Source organism: Panthera pardus, unplaced genomic scaffold (assembly GCF_024362965.1).
Source record: "Panthera pardus isolate Hobbes unplaced genomic scaffold, ASM2436296v1 HiC_scaffold_11, whole genome shotgun sequence".
In the NCBI taxonomy this organism is placed as follows: Eukaryota; Metazoa; Chordata; class Mammalia; order Carnivora; family Felidae; genus Panthera; species Panthera pardus.
Window position 1 is genome coordinate 64,484,511 of NW_026526666.1, and position 23,208 is coordinate 64,507,718.

At 44.8% G+C, this 23,208-nt stretch overlaps 1 protein-coding gene across 1 annotated transcript; it reads right to left on the reverse strand.

Annotated features, from left to right (window-relative positions):
• Nucleotides 1–7,626: 7,626 nt before the first annotated feature.
• On the reverse strand, nt 7,627–15,097 carry GPX7 (glutathione peroxidase 7). Its single transcript, XM_019449272.2, has 3 exons — nt 14,891–15,097; nt 9,977–10,238; nt 7,627–8,428 (listed from the first exon to the last, which is right to left on the reverse strand). Exons 1-3 carry the CDS (start codon nt 15,023–15,025, stop codon nt 8,265–8,267), a joined length of 561 nt encoding a protein of 186 aa, XP_019304817.1. The 5' UTR covers nt 15,026–15,097; the 3' UTR covers nt 7,627–8,264.
• Nucleotides 15,098–23,208: the final 8,111 nt, after the last annotated feature.

Here is a 23,208-nt window from a genome sequence, read left to right on the forward strand (position 1 = left end):
CAAATACTTTGGTATGGTGTCTTCCAGATACACAGATACACACACCACACCTTGGACCCAAACAGGTTAAGTAGCTTGCCCAACTATATGCAAGGAGTAAGTTCCAGTCACCTGCAGTGTGACCTTAGGTCGGTCACTTTTTGCCTGTGCATTACATTAGGGCAGTAGTTTATATTACTGGAGATGGAAGGAAGCATGTGTCCCCTGGCACCCAGTGAGCCATAACTGGAAGCCTCTCCTGCGTGGCTCTCAAAGCAGTGCCCCTAGACCTCAGCACCCTTGCTCCAGGAACCCAGTCCCCTCAGAGAGGCTCTAGAAAGAAATGGCCCCTCGCTGGGGTGGGCCACGCAGTGCGGTGACCTCAGTCAGCAGCGGCTGAGAGCCCGTGTGCAACCTGAGGTTGAGTATTCACTGCTGGGCTCAGCCGCGTGTGGGCCCCGCGGGCAGTGTCGAGCACCCCTCTCCCCTTGCCCTGCTTCCTGCAGCTGTGCCCACCCTGAACCCATCCCCTACACACCCCCATCCTCACCTTCGGGCCCCCACCGAGCTCTGGGGTCAGCTTGCAGTTCACTGCAGCTGGAGAAGCAAAGGAAGGAGGCACAGGTGCATTATTTCCCTCTAAGTGCCAGTTCCTCTCAGGGCCTCCCCCTTGATGCCCAGTACGAATCCTTCCTTTCCTGTCCATAATGATGCTCTTGTGTCTCATCCTGGGACAAGTGACTTTACCACAGTGGAACACCTTGATGACATCCAGGGACAAATGACATCCAGGGACAAATTGGGACCTAGCTCAGAGCTCCTGATACCAGCCAAACTCTTTCCTGACTCCAGGTGTAGAGTTTTTGTTAAGACACATTAAACAACATAAAGGATAGTATAAGGACCACCCATGTACCCTCCACTCAGCTTAAGAAATACAAACATTGATCAGTCCTGTTTGAAGCCCCCTGTGTACTCCTTCCTGCCTGCCCTGTCCTCCCCCAGATAACTGCTCTCCTGAATTTAGTGTTTATCATTCCCATGTTCTTCTTCATGCATTTATCACATAAGTATGGATCTTTGAGAAATTGTAGGGAGTTGCTTTACTTGTGATAAAACTTTAAATAAAAATCATACTGCATGTATTCTTCTGGAACCTGTTTTTTTTTTTGTTTTTTTTTTTTTCACTCAGTTGTGTGTTTGTAAACTTTGTACTGATGTGTATGCTCAATCTGGTTCATCCAATTTTGCTGCTATGTAGTTTTCCATTTAGTGAATATGTGATGATTGATTATCCATTTTCTTCAACATTTAGGTTCCTTTCAATTCTTTTATTGCTATACGATGATGCTGCTCTTGAGGGTTTTTTTCTTTTAAAGTCAACTTTATTGAGGTGTAGGGGCGCCTGGGTGACTCAGTTGGTTAAGCGACTGACTCTTGATTTCGGCTCAGGTCATGATCTCACTGCTGTGAGATGGAGCCCACGTAGCAATCCATGCTGGGCATGGATGGAGCCTGCTTAAGATTGTCTCTCTCCCTCTTCCTCCCCCCCCCCCCCCCCCCCCCGCTCATGTGGTCTCTCTCTCTCTCTCAAAAAAAAAAAAAAAAGATTTTAGTTATTTAAAGTAATCTTTACACTTAACATGGGGCTCAAACTCACAACCCAGAGACAAAGAGTAGTATGCTTTACCCACCAAGACAGCCAGGTGCCCCTCCTTTCTCATTTTCTTAAATGCATTTTTCAAAAAGCAGAAATTAAAATTTTAGTCTAATTTATCACTTTTTTTCTGTTAAGATTAGTGTTTCCTGTGTTCTATCTAAAAAAAATCTTTGCCGGGGCGCCTGGGTGGCTCAGTCGGTTGAGCGTCCAGCTTCGGCTCAGGTCATGATCTCTCGATCTGTGAGTTCGAGCCCCGCTTTGGGCTCTGTGCCGACAGAATGCTTTGGATTCTGTGTCCCCCTTTCTGAATGCCCCTCCCCCACGCATGCTCTGTCTCTCTCTCTCTCTCTCTCTGTCTCAGAAATAAATAAACATTAAAAAAAATTTAAAAAAAATCTTTGCCTACCTCAAGATAGCAAAAATTTTCTCCTATGTTTTCTTCTAGAAGTTTTATGTTTATGCTTCTGAGTTAGTTTTTATGTGTAGCGTGAAGCAATGGTTGAAGTTCACTTTTACATACACATATCCAGGGGTACCTGGCTAACTCAGTCAGGAGAGTATGCGACTCTTGATCTCAAGGCTGTGAGTTCGAGTCCCATGTTGGGTGTAGAGATCATTTAAATATAATAAATAAATTTTTTATTTATAAAAAAAAATACATGGATATCCAGTTGTTCTGAAAATCATCCCTTGAAAAGATTATCCTTTCTCCCATTGGATTAACAGATTTTCTGAAGGCTTCACTTGATCTGTTGAGTTGTCCCAGTGATTCCAGAACCTCTAAAATCTGAACTCTCCCTGTCTCTTCAACTATACCTGCCTCTTCTTTCCTACAGGAAGCTTCCGATTTAACCAGTCTGACCCGGGAAAGGAACCCCCTCTCCCAAGTTTTTGCTCATGTAGTTCCCCCCCTTGTACTTATCTAAATCCTCTCCACCTTTCAAGGCCAGGCTTGAAATAACCCCTTCTGCTGGACGCCTTTCTGTGGCCAACTCTCAGGACATTGTACTTTTCTGCAGTATCTGTTGTCCTGACTGTATATGTACCATTCATTGAGCACCTTCCATGTGTCATCATCTCACTTGGCAATTACAGCTTCAGACCACAAGCTCCTCTATGACAGAGGTAGTGCCTGCTTCAGCCCTAGTTTCACTGCAGTTGGCCTAGGGTCTTCTAGAAGGCAGGACTGCTGCTTTGCACTGCCTTTGTTCCTTTGTGCATATTAGGAAAAAAGTGACCTTTCCCGTGGCCTGATGTAGCTCCATGCCAAAGGTAAGGCTGGGTAATTAGAGTTCAGGCCAGATTTTAACTCCCACCTGTCCCTTCTGTTGCATATCTTTAAAACCTGCATGGCCATAAGGGTCAACTGTACCTCAAGGGAGGAATTAATAACTAAACAAGTCGTTCTGAAGTATGGGTATTTTATATATAAATATGTAGACAATATATCTATCAAGCCTCAGAGAAGTTAAACTACTCACCTGAGTAGTTTAAATCCCAACCTGGTATTTGCCCAGCTGGGATTTGTCCCAGGTCTGTTAATCCCCAAAACTCAAGGAAACACTGCCTTTGCCTACCTCCTTCTCTGGTCTCAACATGAGTCCAGCTCTTCACGTGTTAGTAAGCATTTTTCATGTTCACAATTCTTTTTCAGCCTGAGATCAGCCACTCCTGGAATTTACTCTAGGATTTCTGCACCCTGGAGTGAATGTCTTGCCTTCTTCTAGGATCATGTCTCTAATCCTAACTGCCCCTCTCTATCCTAGCTGGAGTGTCATTAGAGTCCAGGAAACAGAGACTAGGGAGAGGCAAGGACTTTGGTACCGGATCAGCCTATCAATACTTGGCAATTGACTTCCTGGGAGAATTTGGACTTCTTACTTAGCCTCATCTGTAAAATGGAAGTCAAAATACTGACCTCATAGGTATGAGATAGAGGTACATGAGCACTTGGGAAAGGTTAGTTCTCCCTTTCCTTCCACTTTGCTGAGAACAAGGATTGTGTCTCGTGTTAGGTCCACACACAAGAAAACTTCAGCATTTATTTACAGAAGATTCTTAGTGACATTTGTCAACCCTATGACTGGAACTGCCTTTTCTGTTAACCTTGGCCAAGTCTGTTCCCATCTCTGAGCCTCAATTTCCTGTTTTTTAAATGGAGACAATAAACTTAAATAACCACAAGAAGAACTATCATTTACTGAATATTTACTATGTATCAGGTACTTCAGTGGTTTGTGGGTGTATTAGCATTTATCATCATAATAGGCTTATGCATTAAATGCTATTAATATCCCCCATATCCCAGAGGGAGACACTGAGGCCCAGCAAGGTATAGTACTTTGTTCACGAGTCACCCAGCTGCTAAGCAGCAGAGCTGGGATTGTGACTCCTGCTCTGCAATACCCCAGACCAGGATTTATTAACCTATTGACATTTTTAGATAATTCTTTGTTGTGATGGACAGTTCTGTGCAGTATAGATGTTCAGCAGCATCCATGGGTTCTACCCACTAGATGCCCATAGTACCCATCCCCTAGTTGTGATAACAAAAAATGTCTCTAGACATTGTCAAATGCCAACTAAGTATTGATTAATAATTAAGGCTTGGCAAATAGCTAAACCACTAAGTGATAAGATAAAACCTGATAAAATATAATGCTTATAAAGAGTTAGAAGATAACTAAAGTGTAAGTAGAAAATCAAATATTAACTACTCAAGTATTAGCTGATTTACCAAGGGATTAATTTAAAACTAAGTTGTTAGCAGATACTGGTTAGTCAATGATGATTAAGGTAACAGTTGATAAGGATTTAAAGTGAGATTTTTTTTCCTCTGGGACTCTTGCACATTCGAGGGGACGTGGGGACAGCAGAAAGCTGATAAAGCCTAGGAATGAAGGTCTAATTGGGACTACAAAATCCTCAGCTGGACTCTAAATTTCTGGGGGAAACTGACAGCACAGAGCTGGTGCTCAAAATGTTTACCTTATAATTAAATGTAATACTAAGAGCCAGGCACTGTGCTCGGGAGAGAAGGGAGGGCAGTCACTTAAACAATAATACTATAGTGAGCGAGTGGTGTGTGAATGGAAAGGGTTTGGGGATTTGTGAAGGCTGAGTGGAAGGGAGAGAGGTGTGTCCAGGAGAGATGATGAGTTTAGTTCCGGACATGTTGAACTGAAACGTTTGTAGACATGCCTAGTAGGCAAGTGAATAATAGGTGAATAATATCTATCCAGTGTAGATGCAAGGTAGAGATTTGGGTGTCAAGAGAGCATGGGTGGTGGTCAAAACCATGAGAAACAATGAGGTGGCTGCAGAAGAGTACATGGTGTGAGAAAAAGGACCAGCCTATTACTCCAAAGAAGACCAGTAGCAAAGGAGTGGGCAGGGGGAAGAGACATTAACAGATACTGAAAGGAAAAAGCACTCAAAGAGATTGGGGTGGAATCAAGAGAAGATAGTGGCATGAAAGCAGAGAATGTGTCAGGGAGAAGAGTGTAGTCATCAGTGTCAGATGTGGCTAAGAGGCTAAGCAGGATAAGCCAGAGAGACATCCACTGAAAATGTCGTTCTGGGGGCACCTGGATGGCTCAGTCAGTAGAGTGTGCAACTCTTTAAAAAAAACATTTTTTTAAGTGTACTTATTTATGTTGAGAGAGAAAGTGAGTGGGGAAGGGACAGAGAGAGAGGGAGAGAGAGAGAATCCTTAGCAGGCTCCACGCCAACAGTGTGGAGCCTGATGTGGGGCTTGAACCCACGAACTGCAAGATCATGACCTGAGCTTGAAACCAACAATCAGATGAGAGAGAGCGAGCATGGGAAAGGGGCACCCAGGTGCCCCAATGTTTATTTTTGAGAGAGAGAGAGAGACAGAGAGAGAGAGAGAGAGAGAGAGAGAGAGAGAGAGAAAGAGCCCATGGGGGAGGGGCAGAGAAGAGAATGTGGTTCTGAGGTGTCCATCACAAACATTTCTTTGATTGCTGCATTTCGTTGCGTGTGTGTATGTGCACGGCATATGCAGACCTGGAACTTGGAGCAGGGTGTGTTGTGTAAAGGCAGGCTTGAAGGCCACGATAGAGGGACTTGTGGTCGGCTTACAGAGAGCCTTCTTTTATTCTGGGTAACTTTTTGAGAAGGACCGTTAAGGGACACTGCAAAAACTGTAAGCACAGTTCAACCCTTTCATTGTCCAGTGGCAAAATGGAAGACAGCAGAGAGGGAACAATTTGCTTAGTCTATGAGACAGGGACACAGCCAGGACTTGAATCTGAGTCTCCCTTCTAGAAGAGTGACCTTGGGAGAAGTGGACATGAAATTCTTATTAGCCAGTGAATTACTGATCGGTGACTTTGCTCATCACCTCAGTTTTTAGCTGCCTCTTTTGATATTTATATAAAAGCGAAATACATATTTTATATACAAAATTCAAACATTACAAAAATACTTAACAAAGACAGTGAAGGATTCCTGTTATGCCCTCTTTGCCCTGACTCACTCATTGACAACCACCATTAATAGTTTGGTCTATATTCCTCCCTCCCTCTCTCCCTCTTACTTAACATTGAAATTTTTGATAAAAATATTATGCTTGCTTACAGTGGATTTTTTAAAAGATTTTATTTTTTAAGTAATCTCTGCACCCAATATGGGTCTTGAATTTACAATCCCGAGATTAAGAGTTGCATGCTCTACTGACTGGGCCAGCTAGGTGCCCCTCTACTGGCTTGTGTGTGTGTGTGTGTGTGTGTGTGTGTGTGCGCACGTGTATTCATTCTGTTTTACAACTTGCCCTTTTTTTGCTTTTCGAAAACTTATTATGGTAGTATATAGAATTCTGATTCATTCATTTTGGGGCACCTGGCTGGCTCAGTGGGTAAAGCATGTGACTCTTGATCTCAGTGTTGTAAGATTGAGCCCCACGTTGGGTGTAGAGATATCTTAAAAATATTTTAAGACAAAAATTTAATTCATTCATATTAAGAACTGTATTAGTGAACTATTTGGATTTGTACACTAATTTATTATCAGATCATATTGATGGACATAGAGGTGCATCCAATTTTCACTATTTGAACAGTAAATACACATATTATTGTACATATATATTTGCACAGTTGGGGAGACTTCTAGGATGAGAAATGATGGATCAATGGGCATGAGCATTTTGTTTTAAAAGACACTGCCGGGCACCTGGGTGGCTCAGTCAGTTGAGCATCTGACTTCAGCTCAGGTCATGATCTCACGGCTCGTGAGTTCGAGCCCCGCGTCGGGCTCTGTGCTGACAGCTCAGAGCCTGGAACCTCCTTCAGATTCTGTGTCTCCCTCTCTCTGCCCTCTCCCAACTCGCACTCTGTCTTTCTCTCTCTCTCAAAATATAAGTAAACAGTAAAGAAAAAAAAATTAAAAGATACTGCCAAATCACCATCCAAAAACTTATGTCAGTTCATTGTCCCACCAACAGTTACTATGAATGCCCATTTCCCCACATCCTTACCAACTATGAGTATTATCATTTAAAAAATCTTTCCAATTTTAATGAGGCTGAGCATCTTTTCATATCCTTATTATCCATCTACATTATTCTGTGAATGATCTCTTCACATTTTTTGCCTATTTGTTATTGTAGTGTACTTTTGGTCAGTGCGTTCTTACTGGGCAATAATGATTGGCTTGATAGAAAAAAAATTAGGAAGTCTTTGTACCAGATTCCTAACAGTGTTTACTTACCTCCAGGGAGTGAGATATAGAAAACGAGGGAGATACTTTCATTTTTAAAAAATTTTTTAAATGTTTATTTATTTTTGAGAGAGAGAGACAAAGTGCGAGTAGGGGAGGGGCAGAGAAAGAAGGAGACACAGAATCGGAAGCAGGCTCCAGGCTGAGCTGTCAGCACAGAGCCTGATGTGGGGCTTGAACTCACGAACTATGAGACTATGACCTGAGCTGAAGTTGGACGCTTAACGGACTGAGCCACCCAGGTGCCCAGATACTTTCATTTTTATTTATTATCATCCTGTGTTATTTTACAATCTATTTGAATTACTTTTTCAATTAAAAAAAATAATACAGAGGAAAACAACTACAACAACAAATAAATCTTTGGCCTGGATTCTCAATGGCTGGAAATTCATGTTGGGTGCAAGTTTTTATTGATTACAAGTTATTTTTTGGTTCATATGCAAAAAACATTTATTGAATGCTCCTAGTGAGCTGGCACTGCCCTAGGCACCTTTCATAGGTTGTTCATACTCATCCTCACCACAGCCCTGTGAGGTAGGAATTGGTCCCATCTTATAGAGTTCTTAATAGGCAGCAGATTATTGCTTGATATACTTCTATTTGCCACATGTTTTCATGGGCTAGAGGTGCTTATTGGCTGGTGATTTCATTGGTCAAGAGCTCTCACTGGCCAGGAGTTCCTAAAGGTTGTTCTAAGACTCAAATACAAAATACCAGACTTTTCCCTCATAGGAAGGATAGGGTACATGGGATAAAAGTGGAGGAAGGAGAGTCCATAGGCCCTCCCTCCGAGCACCATTGAGCACGACTGAGTTTGCTTTGGTCACCATCCAAGGTGTAGGGTGGGGGGAATGGGACAGTGGGAGAGGAGAGAAAGTGGTTATAAGTCTTCTCGCTTCTTCAGGATGAGCTTCCTCACGAGTGCTGTGATCTGGGGCCTGATTTCCTCCACCGACACAGTTGGGTCCCAAGCCCCTACTACCTTTCCATCTGGGGCCACTAGGTACTTCCAGAAGTTCCAGGTGGGCTCCTTCCCAGAAGTCTCTAGAGAAAAAGGAAGAAGGAAAGCAAAATGTGCTTCCCTGTGTCCACTCTCCTGGAATTCCATTATCCGTGTCCATCCTTCCCTTGAAGCAGTTGTTCCATTATTTAGAATTAACTAGAGAGCTTTTTAAAATCCTGATGCCCAGGCCACACCCCAGACTACTTAAATCAGAATCTCTGGTGGTAAGTCTTAGGAATCAGTAATTTTTTTTTAAGTTTATTTATTTATTTTGAGAGAGAGTGCAAGTGGGAGAGGGGCAGAGAGAGGGAGAGAATCCCAAGCAGGCTCCATGCTGTCAGTGCAGAGCCCAATACAGGGCTCGATCCCATGAAATGTGAGATCATGACCTAAGCCCAAACCAAGGGTCAGATGCTTAACTGACTCAGCCACCCAGATGCCCCCAGGCATCAGTATTTTTTTAAAAGCTCTCTAGGAGATGCCAATATGGCCCCAAGGTTGAGAACTACTGCTTTAGGATTCTGTGAAGTACTTGATAAAGTAGTATCAGATCCTCCTTTCTTAATGATCTCAAACTACTAAATAGTCTACAGCCTATTCTCTAAGGAAATCTTAATGGTTTCCAAATGTTAGTCTGTGGACTGGTTGCATCTGAATCTTGGTGGTGGGGGTGGGGGAGGTACTTAAATAAATTCTTGGGCCCTGCTTCAGTAGGTCTCAGACTAAACCACTTTTAAGAGTTCCCAGTTGCTTCTAAAGCACAGTTAGGTTTGATCTATAACTATGGGAACTGGAAAGGTACTAATAAAAACACACAGGGGGAAAAAAAGCAAATATTAGGATTGACCCATAGGGCAAAATTCAAATCTGCATCAGTAAGGGATTTTTTGTTTGCTACACTGTTTTCATTTACTCCTCCAGGTAAATGGGTGGGGGGGTGATAGTGAGGGATGTGAAGGCAATCAGATATATAGCATAGATGGCAAAAATGGAGCCCCCAAAGGAAGAGAGAGGCCCAAGGAAGGAAACAGGACCATAATGATAAGCTTGGCCCATGACCTCATTTTGTAGTTCTGAAGCTTCTGGGGATGCAGAGGGGACCTATTTCTGAAATATTAAGATCTGGAATTTTTGCTCTAAAGGTTTCCCTCCATGGTATATGGACTTTGCCCCTAACTCAGGACAGGAGATAACCTGTCAGCCATCTTGGTCAGCCTTCTCCAGACATGTGGCATCCTCTGTCTGCCCTTGGTGTCTCCATCCGAAATCCATAAGTTCGACTAATTCACATAGACTAAATCTGAGGGCCTCAGTCTCCTTTTAAAATCCCTGTGTATGAAAACAGGACCTCAGAGAAGTCTGCTAGAGTGCCCCTGAGGGGGAACTTCAAGGCAGCAGGGGTAGAGGTATCCTCAGGCAGGAATACCTCTCTGTTCATCCTCAAAGATGAGTGCTCGAACAGAACATGAACCTATATGCAGGAGTCTGGAAGGGGCCCCAGGTCACCCAATCAGCAAGTAGTTTCTGCTGCCCAGGGAGCCATGACCTCAGCCAGCTGAGGGAAGGTAAGGGAACAGGTCAGGACTCACGGATCAGGTACTTGAAGGCAGGGTGGGCACCAGTGCCAGTAACTGCGACCTTGCTAAACATGGGGAAAGAGACACCATAGGTGCGGCGGGCGAAGCTCTCGATCTCCTTGTTGCTATCGGGCTCCTGCTGGCCAAACTGGTTGCAGGGGAACGCAAGCACATTGAAGTGATGGGGCCCCAGGTCCCGCTGCAGCTGCTGCAAGGCTCTGTAGTGCTGGTCTGTGAAGCCGCACTCGCTAGCCACGTTCACTACCAGGGACACCTGGGTGGCAAAAACAAAACCCAGATACATACACAGCCCAGTGAAGAGTCATGCACTTGCACATGCCAGACATGCCCACACGGTGACCACCCCCCAAAAATTAATGCTTTCTCATATATTCAAGAGCACAATGTATGCATATATAAATGTGCAATGCTCTCACAAATACACAAACACATGCACATAGGCACAAATGAAATCAAACATTCAGGGGCTTGCAGATATGTGTGCATACACATACATGAACATCCATGAGAATAAGCATACAATATACATAAATGGGGATGCATATGCCCCATGACACAAAAATATATTAGCACACATCACACATGCCCACAAACACACACAACACATTTACACAGAGACGCACACACACTGGTGAGCTCACATCAGGAGGTAATGTGGGGGCACCTGGGTGGCTCAGTTTGTTAAGCATCTAACTCTTCATTTTGGCTTAGGTCATGATCTCATGATCGTGAGATGGAGCCCCATGTCGGGCTCTGTGCTGAGCATATGGAGCCTGCTTAAGATTCTCTCTCTCTCTCTTCCCCTCAGCCTTTCTCCCCTGCTGGCATGCTCTCTCTCTAAAATTAAAAAACAAACAAACAAACAAACAAACAAAAAAACTTAAAAAATAAAATTAAAACAAAAAAGGAGGTAATGTGGGGGAATGGAAAGGCAGACCTGGGTTCAATTTCTGGTTCAGTCAACTGGCACTCATCACTTTACATGAGTAATAAACCCTTCTAAGAAACCCACTGTGAACCCGTTGAAGGCAGGAGCCATGTCCTCTTCACCCCGGGCCTGACATATGGAAAAGTCTCAGAAAGTGCTAAATGAATAAATGTACACACATACACAATCACCTGCATGGATACAGAGACAGACGTAGGTTTTCTTCATAAAAGGACCCCATGGCAATCCCTTTCTGCGCCTCTCCCTCCAGCACACAAATACCACTTTCTTGAGTCACTAGACTATTCCTTAAACTTATCACCTTATAATAAATGCATTTATTTATAGCCTTTAGGTGATACATACAAAGCTGGCTGATAAATACAATTGCTGACAATACAGCAAGTAGAATTTTGGCACCAATGCTGTATACATTGTTAAAGAATTCTTAAATCTTACCCTGTGTCTGTGGAGCCCAGCCCTATCTCTTTGGCCACTTTTTTGGAAGAGCTGGGATTATACTAGCTGGCTCCATAAAGAGGGCCACCTCCCAGAGACAGCCTGGGGCACTGGACATACACTGGCACAAACTGCTCAGGCTAGACAGGCTTTTTCAACCTCAGCACTATTGACATTTTGGGCCAGATCATTCTTTTCTTCCTTCCTTCCTTCCTTTCTTTTTTTTTTTTTTTTTTTTTAATTTATTTATTTTGAGAAAGAGCAAGAGAGCACAAAGCGGGGTCGAGGCAGAGAGAGAGAGAAAATCCCAAGCAGGCTCTCAGCTGTCAGTGCAGAGCCCGAGATGGGGCTGAATCTCATGAACCATGAGATCATGACTGAGCCAAAATCAAGAGTCGGTGCTTAATGGACTGAGCCACCCAGGCACCCCACTGGGCCAGATAATTCTATTATGCAGGGGCTTTCCTATTCATTGTAGGATGTTTAGCAGCATCCCTGGCCTCTACCTACTAGATGTCTAGCTTTAAAAAAATTTTTTTAATGTTTATTTATTTCTGAGAGAGAGAGAGACAGAGACAGAGCGTGAGCAGGAGAGGGGCAGAGAGAGCTGTCAGTACACAGCCCAATGCGGGGCTCGAACCCATGACCCGTGAGAGTGTGACCTGAGTTGAAGTCGGACGCTTAACCGACTGAGCCACCCAGGCGCCCTGATGTCTAGTTTTGACAATCAAAAATGTCTCCAAACATTGCTGTATGTCTCCTGGGGAGCAAAATCACCCCCAGTTGAGAACTACTGGGCTGGATGATGAGAACTGTTGAGCTGTAACTCCCCTACCCTGCCTCTACCAGATGAGGAAGGACCCATTCTATGGGGCCACGGGCCATTAGAACAACCTCCCCTATCTGTGTCAGCATGTCGTATTCTGCTTGTGGTGCTGAGAAACTGGGACCCTTAATTCCCTTCCTTAATTGGGGGTCTTCCTCTTTCTTTTCTGCTGGATCCCTGGGCAGTGAAAGCATTAAAAGCTGCTTATTTTTAATCTATGTCTTGTGCGTCTGCCTACCCTTGGAAGGAGGGAAATCCTGTTTCTAGTTCCATACCTGAAACCAAAAAGTTTCTCCTTAAACTGATCAAAGCATGGATGGACAGAGACACCCAAATATACATAGTTAATTTACATATGTGCATATCAAAGCATAGATACAGACTCAGGCGTGCACATAGAAGCAAGGAAACAAATAAACTATTTGCATGCATACTACACTCAGGCCTGCATGTACAGAAGCTCACACCGTAGACAAGCACATTCCCAGGTAGTCACCCATTCATCCATACTCAACACTGGTCTAAATGACTGCCTTCCAGTTAGCCACAGGGCATAAACTATACAATCTTGCTCATGGTTTTGTCTCCAGGGCTAGACTCAGTGCCAGGCATGTAGTGGGAGCCAATAAATCTCTTTCAATTCTTAAAAGACAGTGGTAAAATATACATAATGAGCCAGTAATTATTTACAGGTGAATGAATGACCAAGTGGTAGTCCTAGCTTGGATTAACTCAACAGAATCATTTACAGCTTCCCTGGACTATTTCTGGTTTCCCTCTAAACCTGGCAGCTAAGAGCTTGGGCTTTGGAGCTGGACTGCCTATGTTCAAATTCTCACTCTATCTCTTAGCAGGTGTGTGACTTTGTTCTTTTCTTTTTCTTTTTTCCATTTTCTTTCTGATTGATTTCTTGGCTTCTCACTCCTATGCTTTTTAGGATATACCAGTAACCAAGAGTATGAAAACACTCAGAAGTCTGGGATCACTTCTCTGGGTCATTTTTCTCCAGGATTTCTGTTCTTCACATCCTGGGTGCCTTATTACTTCTGAAAATAAATAAAATTTGTTCTATTTCCATCTTAGCACTTATTACCACTGTACTAGGAATTACCTTGTTCGTTTCTGTTCCTGTTTATTGTCTCTCTCTTCTCCATTGCATATAGGCTCTATTGAAGTGGAAACTTATCTTTTTTGTTCACCACTGTGTCCCAAAGACTGGCCTAGTAATTAGTATACAGTAGGTACTCAATAATAATGAATGAATGAATGAATGAGTGAATGAATGAATGAATAGCAGAGCTAGTCAAGTGCTAAACCTGGAGCTCTCTGTTAAGCTGCACTAGAAGGGAGGAAAGGCCTAACTGGGAATGGGCCCTACTCTTATTGGCTCTTTGTCCTCAGTCCTGGATGAGTTTCCTGCTGGAGCCCACCAAACACAGGTACGGAGCACTCTACCAAGAGCTTCCACACTGTCATCTCATTTGAAATTCACAATACCTTGGAGGACAATCAGGACAAGGAATACTGCCCCCAGGACTACCAGCATATTTGAGCATTTTCAGGTTTAGAAAGTACTTTCTTCACTAAAGACTCGCTCCCAGGAGAAGAATGCTGATAGCCATTTTTGTGTGGTCCATCCAAATCTGGATGCTGTACCTATGTGTTCATTACCAATTCCCCACCTTTCCCACATTAAGGCCCTAGGGCCATCTTGAGAAATGGGGCTCAGAGTGCTCTTCATTATACACAGTGTAACATCTAGGCCTCTGAATATACTGTTCAAGGCCCCTCTCGGTCCCTCCCTACTATCATCAGCCTCATCTTCCACCACTCAGCCTCATGCTTTATACTCCTTCAAGCAGATCTGCTTGAAGGCCACCCACTCCTCCTCCATCCTTCTTGCTGTTTGCTTTAGAGACTTGGTATGAACAGTTCTTTGCCTGGAAAGTTCTTCTTGGTCTTGCCAAAACTCACTCTTGTTTCAAAGACTCACCCAGGTACATTTCTTCTCTGAGTCCTCTCTGAGAGACTTGGTAATGAGATAGCAGTTAGCCTGGATGGCTCTTGCATCTCAGCCCGAGCTGCCATCTTAGGAGTTTGCCTAGAGAAGTCCACAGATGGATGGGTAGTTCTCTCCAGGCTCTGTGCTTTCTAGAGCTGTATGACCTTCCCTCTGGACCTTCCTGTCCTCTCTAAAGGATGATCTGTGTAAAGGTCGCCGTGCATCTTAACTAACTCCCCCAGCACTGCATATCCATATCCACGGGGTTCTCATTGGACTCAGTATCAGCAACAATCCCAGTTCCAGAGCGGAAACGGGGGATGGGAGAGACAAAGGCGGCAGGATTCTAGGGTTGCCTTTCGACCGGTGCTTGACAAAGGCCTAGCCGAGGCAAGCAGCCTCTGGGAGAGGTCGGGCTCCACTGCCCAAAGTCGCTGCGAGGGAAATCGGCGTAGGCTGGAAGAGTTTCGGGTTTCACTGCGCGCCGAGGCCGTGCCACGTAGTCGCGGGATAGGCTCAGCGCAGGATCTGGGGGCGCCGCACCCCGGGGGGGGGGGACAGCTGGGGGAGTGGGAGCCAGGGCAGGGCTGCGGAACCCCCTCGGGGCCACACCCGCAGGGTCCCGGGCTGCGGGGTTCCCGCAACGGGCCCTGCCCGGGCGGCTCCGAGGCCCCGCCGGCGGACACTCACCGAACCGCGGTACTTCTCCAGCGACACCAACTTGCCCCGGATGTTGACCGCCTTGAAGTCGTAGAAGTCCTGCTCCCGCTGCGCGCAGGCCGCGGCCGATAGGAGCAGCCACGCCAACACCAGTGCACCCAACATGACTCGCTCCCGAGCTGGCGGCTCTGCGAGGGCAAAATCAGGCGGGGGGACCCAGCGTGGGGGGCGGGCGGAGGCGGCACCCGCGCCAGGGGGCCGGCGAGGCAGGACGCGCCCCCTCGCCTTCTGTCCCGCTGGCGGTGGAGCGCGGGGCTCTGGACCTCAGTCTCCCCATCTGCAGCGTGGGAGCGTTGGACTGCGCGCCCGTCTCCGACCCCAGAGTCGTGGGTTCAGGCGTCTGACCACTGAGACCGTTCTGACCAGTTGCAGTGAGGCTCCGTCTTGTTTCAGGATGCAGCGACTTGGTAGGGAAAGAGGTGAAAAATTCGATTTGAGAGTTAAACTTTTAATTAGCTCAGTGGCCTTAGGCTGGTCAGGCCACTTCTCTGGGCTTCAGCTTCTCCATTAGTTCAGTGGCGCTAGCCTCCCTTCCTGACGCACCTGGGCAATATAGAATGGGAATAATAGAAAAAATGGAGGTGAAACTGATGGGAGAAAAAAGAAACAAATGTCAGGCTTCATGCGGCAGTCAGTCTCCAGGCAGAATTCCTGAGGCTTACAAATTGTTAACACTCCCGCAGCTCTCTCAAGAACTTCCTTTATTGCTTTACCTCTGTAGCTTTGCTCTTAATAGTGTTACTTTCCGTGATAGCTGTAAACACGCCCCGAGATATATTTGCAATTACCTCCTGAGCATATGGCCCACTGATACACCTCTGAAGAGTCCCCAGACTGGTGTTTTACTAGGCACTAGTAAATAACCTTATCATAGCAGCAGCAGCCCCCCCCCCCCCCCCCAAGGTCCTGAAAGCTTTACTTCCAAATTCCTTGGAGATTTAAGCTATCCCTAACCCCCACTAACTAAAAAGTGTATAATCAGTGAGTCTTCACAATCCCAGTGCAGCTCTTTCTGCCCACGGGTCCTGAGTCGTGCTTTGATAAGAACACTTTTTGCACTGAAAACGTCTCAAGAATTCTTTCTTGACCGTTTACTCCTGGCTCACATCACATCTAAACACTTTGTCTGCTGAATGGTGCCTACAAATTTTAGAGGAATGAATGTGTACGGTCCCTGAAAGAGATGACACAGAGAAAAGGAAGAGAGGACAGAGGGTCTGTTGTAGGTTGGGTGCCAGGGAAGCAGATTCTGAGATAGAGGTTGCAGTGCAGGAATTTACGAGGGAGCCTCCCTCGGATCAACACCTGTGGAAGGGAGGGAGGGAACAGGAGTGGGCACAAGTCCAGAGCTCCATGCAGGTCCAAGGACAGTCTTGGTTGATCCCATGGGGACACTGGAGCTAGAACGGCCCATCAGAGTAGTCCCCAGATAAATGAAAATGGCCAGGCCAAGACTTTATATCCCTGCTACACCTGTCTTTGGATGTGAGGCCATCTGGGCAAGGGTGTGATAGGAGCAAAGGTGACCCTGTCCCTGGAGGGGCTGACAGTTAAAGGCTTTCCACTGACAGCACTCCCAGCAGCTGGTGTCTCAGGTCTTCACTGACGGGAAATCTGGGCAGCACATTGCAATGTCTCCCACACTCAGAAAACGTGTTCTTGTTGAGGCCACTTTTAGACAAAGAGGCTTGAAGGATGGAATGTAGAAAGGGCCACAGCAACCACCTGGCTGAATATAGACAGGCCCATCATGCGACCCACTTCAAAATACCCATGGGCCCTAACTGACCAATGGGCTACTTACAACTAGGCACAGTTACCAAAAAAGGGAGAATTCCATATCTGGCCATACCTCTTCATCTTTCCCCTTTAAAAACAGCCCCCACTTGGGGTACCGGGGTGGTTCAGTTGGTTAAGCATCCAACTCTTGATCTTGGCTCAGGTCATGCTCTCACAGTTCATGAGCTCAAGCCCCATACTGAGCTCCACGCTGACAGTGTAGATAGAGCCTGTTTGGGATTCTCTCTCTCCCTCTCTGTCTGTCTGTCCCCTCCTCACAATACATAAATAAACCTTAAACAAACAAACAAAAATAACAGACCCCACCCACTGCCTGTTTGCTCTTCACCCAGCCGCTCCCTTGCTGTGTATTTAATAAACTTCTAGCTGCTTTGCTCTGCCTCCGGTAAATTCTTTCACCGCCTGTGCCACAGGCTTCCACCCTATCGTCACCCCACATTTGGGGGTCCCATCCCATCGGACAGACACACCATTTAAATACCACATTGCTGAGCCGCACCAAATGCCAAGCATGGTGCTGGTGTGACAGTGTAGCCAGGATGCAAGGGTACAGAGCGCCAGGTTCCAAGGGTCCCAAATAGACCAAGTTTGGCCACTCATTGCTGACAAAATCCAAAGGCAGAAAGACAAGTGGTGGTGAAACAGGAAAGGAATTTATTTCAGTGAAGACAACACCAGGAAGACAATGGACTAGTGCCTCTCAAAGACTGTCTCCAAAGTGGCAAAAATACATCCAGGTTTATATAAGGAAAATGTAGGACAAAAGTGGGAGGGCACATGTGGATAGGCAGTGACAGTCAAATTGATCATTTTCTTGGAGTCCATCACAGGCAGGGTCTTGCTGGCTCAGGGCAGTCCTGACGGCTTAAGAAAGTAGTTTGGGTTCCCACATCCCAAAGCCAGGGATGCTTTGCCTGCAGGGTCTTCCACCTGAGCCAAGGGACAAACTGGATGAAAAACCCAACTGGAAAATTTGAGACCGAAATGGAGGCAGCCAATGTCCACTTTCATGAGAAACCAGGTAAACTGTAGATTTCATGTAATGTGGTAAGGGCTAAGCATTCCTACCGTCATTCAACAAACACTTATTGAGCACCTGGTCTATGCCAGGTTCTGCTTTAGATGCTTCTTGTGCAGTGATGAACAAGACAGCATGGTCCCTACCCAGGGGGAGACAGGTATTAAATAATTCATAAATAGGTCTATAATTACTGGTGTGTTAAGTACCACCTAAACTAACCTGGTAGGAGAGGCAGAAGCAGGCTAGGAGGGCTTCCCAGAGGAAGGTCTGAGCTGCATTCTGAAGAATAAGTAGAAATTGGGCAGGTTGAAACAAGGAAGCAAGTTCAAAGATCCTGAGTGAGAGAGAAACATGGTGCATTGAGAAACAAAGAAGGCTAGTCTGGTTGGAGCAGAGAGAGCAAAGGGTAAGGGAAGGTAGTGAGGCAGGTAGGGGTGAGGCCACACAATACCTAGTAGGCCACAGTCAAGATTATGGTCTTTAAGGCAAGAAATGAGGGTGGTTTGTTGTTGTTGTTGTTGTTGTTGTTGTTGTTGTTGTTGTTTAAAGCAGAGTAGTGGTGGTGAGTCCTATGGTGTAGGTGTAGAAAGGTACCTCTGGCTGTTCCAAAGAGAGTGGATAGAAAGGAGAAAGAGTGCATGTGTTCTAGATGCTGAAGTAAAGGAAACTGTGCGTTTTTGAGGCCTAGAGGTGGTTGCTAACCTAGTGGTCAGGAAAGTCTTCTTGTAGGTGGTAACACTAGAACCATGTCTTCGAAGAGGAATGTAAATTCTCCAGTTTGGGCAAGGGGAGGGCAAAGATGTTGGCCTGAGAGAGCAGTGTCTATGAAGGGGCAGTCTTCACAAGAGTCTGCTTGGCTGTTGGGATGAGAGGGTGGAGCGTAGATGAGGTGGGGACAGTTATCAGGGGCCAGATGGAGAAGGGTCTTGAGTGCCAAGCCTAGGAGCTTGGACTTCACTCTCCGTGCTGTGGTGAGCAAAGTTTGAAGGTGGGCACAAGATTACACAGTTAATGAAACTTAAATCCAGGCCTTCGGACTCAGAACATGGAGTCTTTCTGTACTGCCAGTGTGGCTCTCTCTTCAGGAGCAGACAGCATTATCGGGAGAAGAGGAAGACCAGAGAAAATGTGCTCCAGACAAGGGCCAAGACAGGAATAAAGTGCTCCGGCCTTCCTACTCCCTCCTCCCCCCCACCTCCGTGGGAACCTTGAGCCTGTGATGCTTCTCTGGTATTAAATGGCTCCCGCTTTACTCTGCCCCACAAAGATGTTGATCTCCCTTCCTGCCATCTGTCCCTTTCACTCAGCCTTTCCCTGGATGTCCTAATAACCACGAGTTCTCAAATTCTGCTCCATACAGAGTTTTGCAAGCTTGGCCAAGCTGTTTCCTGTAAAATCCAGATAGGCAGGCATTTCTACTAAGCAGAAAAAAAAAAAGTTAGAGGTGAAATGTTTCTCAGTTGTAAATTTCTCTTCTGGGGCCTACCCTTCTCCCCTATTCATGCTTTGGAACCCAGTTCAGATATCACCCCCCTGTGGTACTAAATCACTCTCTCTTCTCTGATGCCTTTGTACCTAGTACATTTTCCTCTCAGTGGGCTGATGATAATATTGTGCAGTTGTCCATTTCTGTGGCTTGGGGGCAGGCTGGACTATATCTGAATCATCTTTGTCTCCCTGGTATACATTAGCTACTCAGTAAATATTCATTCTTCATAAACTTTCTTTCATTATTTGTCTGTGCTGGAATCTGATATGAGATGCTATTGATTTTAACCATCAGTGTATGTTTTGTCATTTTATTTTCAGTCCACTATGAATTTTTTTGTGTTTCTGAAAGAGCACACCTATTCCCAAGTGGTCTATCTATACAAGTGGGAGACCCAAGGGCACTGACAAATGCACATACAATTCTTAGCTGAACACCTAGAAGGGTGAGGGACTCCCTCCTGGATCTCCTGTAAAAGCTCAAAGAAGCTTTTAATGGGCATTTAGAATACTCATTAATGTTTTGTTTGTTCATCAAATTGTTGAGAACCTACTATCTACAAAACACATTTTAAGGTCTAGGAGTATAGTAGTCAATAAGACAGACAAAAAAGACAATAATTCTTGAATTTACATTCTAGCAGGGGGAAAAGAATAATAAACATTGATAATAGGAAACATACATATAACACATTAGATGGTGATAAGCTGGGGAGAGGGATGGAGAATGTGGTGGTAAGGTGGGGAGATTGCAACTTTAATTCGAATGATCAGGAGGCCTCACTGAGAAAGTGGCATTGGGCAAAGACCTGAAGAAAGAGAGCAAACAATGGGAAAACAAGAAGCAACATTCCAGATAGTGGAAACAGCAAGTACAAAGGCCATGAGGCAGAAGCATGCATAATGTGTTGGGAGAACAGCAAAGGGGCTAGCATAACTGCAGTGGAGTGAGTGGGGGTGGGGTGGGGGGGGAGTAACTGGGGATAACATTAGCGAGGTAATAGGATGGGAAGGGAGCACACACTGTAGGGCCTTATAAGCCATCGTAAAGACATTGGCTTGGAATCTGAGATGTGAAGCTATTAAAGAGTTTTAAGCAAGGGAATGGCATTTCTAATTCATATTTTAACAGAATCGCTCTGACAGCAGTATTGAAGTAAGGAGGCCATTCAGGAGGCTCTTGCAATAATGGATGTGAAGGAAAATGCAGGCCTTCACAAAAGTGATGGCGGTGGAGGTAGTGCAAAGTAGTCAGATTCTGAATATATTTTGAAAGTAGAGGCAAAAGGGTTTCCTGATTGTTGAATGTCACGGGTGGCTTTAAAGTTTTGGCCAGAGCAACTGGAAGAATGAAGTTCTGCTGTTAACTGAAATGAAGATGCCTACAGAGGCAACTGGTTTGGGATGGAAAATCAAGAGCTCAGTTTTGGACCTGTTATATTTGAGTGGCTTACTAGCAGTGGTATGCTGGTAAACGTTTGACAACTTCTGCGCCAAGGGAAAAAGGTGTGTGTGTGTATATGTGCGCATACACCCATATAAGTGTATTATAAAGTTTACGCATGGCACACGATTCACAAATACTAAAATTTAGTAGTTCTCCCCCTGTCTACATGAGATATGTTCCAAGACCCACAGTAGATACCTGAAACCATGCATAGTACTGAACCCTATATAAAGCTATGTTTTCTCCTATACATACCTGAGAGAGTTTAATTCACAAATAGGCACAGTAAGAGATTAATAACAAGTGCAAATAATAAAATAGAACAGTTGTAGCGATATAAAAGTTATGTGAATGTGGTCTTTCTCTCTCTATCCAAACCCCTTGTACTGTGTTTGTAACCAGGGAACCGGGGTGCAAGAGCATGTGGCTCCAGGGTCCCCAAAGACACCAAGTTCAGCCACTGGCAGCTGACAAAATCCAAAGGCAGAGAGAAGGGTGGTGGGGAAACAGGAAAGGGATTTATTTCAGTGAGGCCAACACCAGGAAGACAATAGACCAGCGTCTCAAACACTGTCTCCGAAGTGCCGAAAATAACTTCTAGGTTTATATAAGGAAAATGTGCGACAATGGTGGGTGGGTACATGCTGGTGGGCAGTAAAGGTCAGGTTGATCATTATCTTGAGGTCAATCATCATGGGGTCTTGCTGGCTCAGGGCAGTCCTGATTGCTTGAGGGTGTATTTTGGGTTCCCATCAGAGGATGCTTTGCCCACAGAGTCTTTTGCTTGAGTTAAGTAAGAGAAAGCTGGATAAGGGTTCCTGGGTGGCTCAGTCGGTTGAGCATTCGACTTCCGCTCAGGTCATGATCGCATGGTTCATGAGTTCAAGTCCCGCCTCGGGCTCTGTGCTGACAGCTCAGAGCCTGGAGCCTGCTTTGGATTCTGTCTGTCTGTCTGTCTGTCTCTCTCTCTCTCACTCTATCTCCCTCTCAAGAAATAAATAAACATTAAAAAAGAGAAAGCTGGAAAAAAGAGCTTAATGTGTGAAAGTACAGACTGAGGTCAAAATACAGGTAGTTGGAAGTCCCCTTTTCACCCTTCTTGTGATTATGTGAGAAAATAAAATGCCTGTAGGATGAGAGGAGGTGAGGTAAACAATTAGGCATTTGTGATGTAGCATTAGGCAAAAATTGAACTTTTGGTGGTACATCAGAAGGAGGACTGTCTAGGGTGCCTGGGTGGCTCAGTCAGTTAAGCGTCTGACTTCAGGTCAGGTCATGAGCTCATGGTTTATGAGTTTGAGCCCCATTATCTTGCAGTTCATGATTTCGAGCCCCATGTTGGGCTCTGTGCTGACAGCTCAGAGCCTGGAGCCTGCTTCAGATTCTGTGTCTCCCTCTCTCTCTGCTACTTTCCCACTTGGCACTTTGTCTCTCTCTCTCAAATAAATAAACATTTTTAAAAATTAAAAAAATGCTCTTTATCATAAATTCCAAATTTGTTCTAACAGAATGTTTTGATTTTTGCCAAACTTGTTTTTTTTTTTAAAGTAATCTCTACACCCAACATGGGCTTGAATTCATGACTCCAAGATCAAGAGTCACAGGCTCTACTGACAGAGCCAGCCAAGCACCACGATTTCACTAAACTTGTATCTGTAGCCATTTAATGGTTGCAAATTGCTGAACAAGTATAGTTTCAAGGCTCAGCCATAAAAAAGAATGAAATCTTGCCTTTTGCAAGGATGTGCAATGACAATGACCTCTAGAGAGTGTAATGCTAAGTGAAATAAGTCACAGAGAAAGACAAATATCACATCATTTCACTCATATGTGGGATTTAAAAACAAAACAAACAAACAAGGGGAAAAAAAAGAGACAACCCAAAAAACAGACTCTTAACTACAGAGAACAAACAGATGATCACCAGAGTAGGTGGGTGGGTGAAGGGGTGAAATAGGTGAAGGGGATTAAGAGTACACTTACCATGATGAGCACTGAGTAATGTATAGAATTGGTGAATCACTATATGTACACCTGAAACTGATATAACACTGTAGTGGAATTAAAACAAAAATTGAAATTTAAGAGAAGTATAGTCCAAGGTGAATATTGGTTGATATTTGTTCACATTAACAGTAAGATGGGGCGGTGCCTGGCTGGCTCAGTCGGTAGAGTATGTAGCTCTTGATGTCAGAGTCATGAGTTCAAGCCCCACAGTGTGTGTAGAGCCTACTTAAAAACAAACAAACAAAAACCAAATAGTAAGATGAAAGTGAAACAATAAAGACTAATGTTGGAACTTCACTAGTCAATGACACACATGATTGCTTTGCTGACTCAGATAGTAGTCTTTCAATATTAGAAGAATAATTCCTCAATGTTTTAATGTTATTTACAGTGTAATAGCTACAGATACAATGCAGTCTAAATTTAATCTGCATTATTAATATGTTTTACATCACTTTCTTAAGTATAGGCAATCAACATAGTAATAGGTCAAACTCTGGTAGTATTTTGCCAATACAGAGTGGT